Source organism: Carlito syrichta, unplaced genomic scaffold (assembly GCF_000164805.1).
Source record: "Carlito syrichta isolate Samal-C Ts95f unplaced genomic scaffold, Tarsius_syrichta-2.0.1 Scaffold311856, whole genome shotgun sequence".
In the NCBI taxonomy this organism is placed as follows: domain Eukaryota; kingdom Metazoa; phylum Chordata; class Mammalia; order Primates; family Tarsiidae; genus Carlito; species Carlito syrichta.
In genome coordinates this window covers 187-2,820 of record NW_007255952.1, presented here as the reverse complement: position 1 = coordinate 2,820, position 2,634 = coordinate 187, and the positions used below count along the sequence as shown (strand labels likewise).

At 57.1% G+C, this 2,634-nt stretch overlaps 1 protein-coding gene across 1 annotated transcript; it reads right to left on the bottom strand.

Moving 5' to 3' along the window:
- Positions 1 to 134: 134 nt before the first annotated feature.
- LOC103271718 (interleukin-27 subunit beta-like) lies at positions 135 to 2,387 on the bottom strand (the record flags this gene model as incomplete). The annotated part of the gene is made up of 2 exons (XM_008069213.1): positions 135 to 313; positions 2,255 to 2,387. Coding segments are annotated over 2 exons (312 nt in total), but the record flags the coding sequence as incomplete, so codon positions are not given.
- Positions 2,388 to 2,634: the final 247 nt, after the last annotated feature.

The following is a 2,634-nucleotide window of genomic DNA, read 5'->3' as shown; positions in this document are numbered from 1 at the left end:
GTGGGCGTGGTCCTGAAGGGGGCGGAGAGGATGGAGCCCAGCCCCGCCCCCAGGACCAGACGACCCGCGGGAGGCGGGCGTGGTCATGAGCGGGGAGGAGAGGATGGAGCGCCGCCCCGCCCGCCCACACTCACTGATGTTCTCCGCCTTGAAGGGCAGGAAGCTGCTGCTGGCGCCCCAGGGGTGGACGGCCGTGACGTTGAGCACGTAGGGCGCCAGGGAGAACATCCGGATGTCCTCGATGGAGCAGCTGGTGGCCTCCGGCGTGGGCTGGAGGCAGGGCCGGCTCTCCTCGTGGGCGGCCATGCCGAGCCTGGACACACATCGCAATGTGCCACGCGTCACCTCAGGACGCTCGCCAGGGGTCCCCCGCCCTCGGGGTCGAAGGGCACGGGTGGACAGGTCGAGGGCCTGGGCAGGTCTTCTGGCCTTCGTATGTCCCCGGGCAGGTCTCCTGGCCGGGACTGTCCCCAGTGGAGGCCACAGGCCAGGAGCCCTGGGCTGGGCCCTGCTGTTGGCTGTGCCTCCAGGGGGTCGTGGGTCCCAGCATCCCAAGGCCCGCAATGAGCCGGGGCGAAGGTCACAAACCACAAGAAGATGCTCGGGACCCAAATTCTAAAGGCTTCCGAGACCCGGCAAAGTAGCCCGAGCCGGAGGCTGAGGTGGGAGGATCGCCTGAGCCCAGGAGGTGGAGGCTGCGGTGAACTGTGATCGTGCCACTGCACTCCAGCCTGGGTGACAGAGTGAGCCCCCACTCAAAAAAATAAAAATACAATAAAGGCTTCTGGAATGTCAGCATTTCGACTCTAGAATTCCAACATTCCAGAGGCCTACGGATTCATACTTAGATTCTGAACCCCAAAGTAATGGGACTTCTCTCGATTCTGAGGCCCCAGGGTGCCGGGTTTTAGCATATCGAGGCTCTAGCTCAGCACCGTCCCGTGGAACTTTCTGGAAGCTGTCCTCTATCGTAACCACTGGCCACCCAAGACTAGTGAGCCATTGAGGCAAGGATGGTGTCACTGAGTGTGACTTTTTAATTTATTTATTTTACTGAGTCAGAGTCTCACTCTGTCATCCAGGCTAGAGCACACTGGCACAATCACAGCTCACCGCGGCCTCGACCACCCAGGCACAGGCAATCCTCCTCCCTCAGCCTCCTGAGTCGCTGGGACTACAGGTGCACACCACCACACTTGACTAATTTTTTGATTTTTTTGTAGTGACAAGGTCTTGCTATATTGCCTAGGCTGGTCCCAAACTCCTGGGCTCAAGCAATCTTCTTGCTTTAGTCTCCCAAAGTGCTGGGATTACAAGTGTGAGAGCCACTGTGTCTGCCACTCACGCCTGTAATCTCAGCACTTTGGGAGACTAAAGCAGGAGGATCGCTTGAGGCCAGGAGTTCAAGACCAGCCTGGGCAACATAGCAAGATCCTGTCTCTATTTAAGGAAAAAAAGATAAATGTTTCAAATATTTAGATATTACTTAAATAAATATTAAAATTACTTTCAGTTGTTTGTGTTGTTTTCATGTGGTTACAAAATAGTTTTTTTGCTGGAGTGCAGGGGCACGCTCACGGCCACCCCAATGTTGACCTGCTGGGCTCCGGCGATCCTTCCACCTCAGTCTTCCAAGTAACTGGAACTATAGGCGTGTGCTACCACGCCCACTAATTTTTGATTTGCTGTAGAAACAAGGTCTCACCAAATTGCCAGGGCTGTCTCAAACCTGCGGACTCAGGCAATCCACTCACCTCGGCCTCCCAAAGTGCTAGAATTACAGGCTGAGCCACCGAACCCAGCCTCCAAGAGAGGTTTAAAGCACCCCTAGGCTAGGTGCGGTGGCTCACACCTGTAAACCCACTACTTTGGGAGGCCGAGGCCAGAGGATTGCCTGAGCCCAGGGGTTCCAGACCAGCCTGGGCAAGACTTCATCTCTACAATAAATCCAAAAATTAGCTGGGGCATGGTGGTGTGCGCCTGTAGTCCCAGCTACTCAGGAGGCTGAGGCAGGAGGATCACCTGAGCCCAGGAGGTCGAGGCTGCAGTGCTCCACGATCGTGCCACTGCACTCTGCTTGGGTGACAGTGAGAAACTGACTCAAAACAAACAAACAAACTAAAGCATGCCTGTGCCTTGCAACATGCCACGTGCATTTTAGGAAGTGTATTTTGGCTGGACAGGGCCATCCTGGAATTCCGTAGGTCTGGGGTGTGGGAGCCCAGTGTCCCCGTGGCCCCCTCCGCGCTCTGACCTGTACGTGGCAATGAAAGCCACGGGCCTGGTGGTGCTCAGGGCAGACGGCAGGGTCCAGGAGCAGTCCACGGCAACCGGGTACCGAGGGGCCCGGCATCGCACCCTGGGCAGGGCGGGCGCCGCTGGGGGCCCTGGAGGAAGGGAGAGGAGTGTGAGACAGAGTGAGACTCCATCTCTGTCTCTCGCCTTCCCATCTCTCTGTCTCTACCTGTGTCTCTCCTCTCCCCATCTCTGTCTCTGTGTCTCTCCTCTCGTCATCTCTCTGTCTTTGCTCTCTGTCACTGTCTGTCTCCTCCTCCCTGTCTCTCTTCTCCCCATCTCGCCATCTCCGTCTCTCCGTCTCTGTCTGTCTCTCTCCTCCCCTGCCTTTCTGTCCCC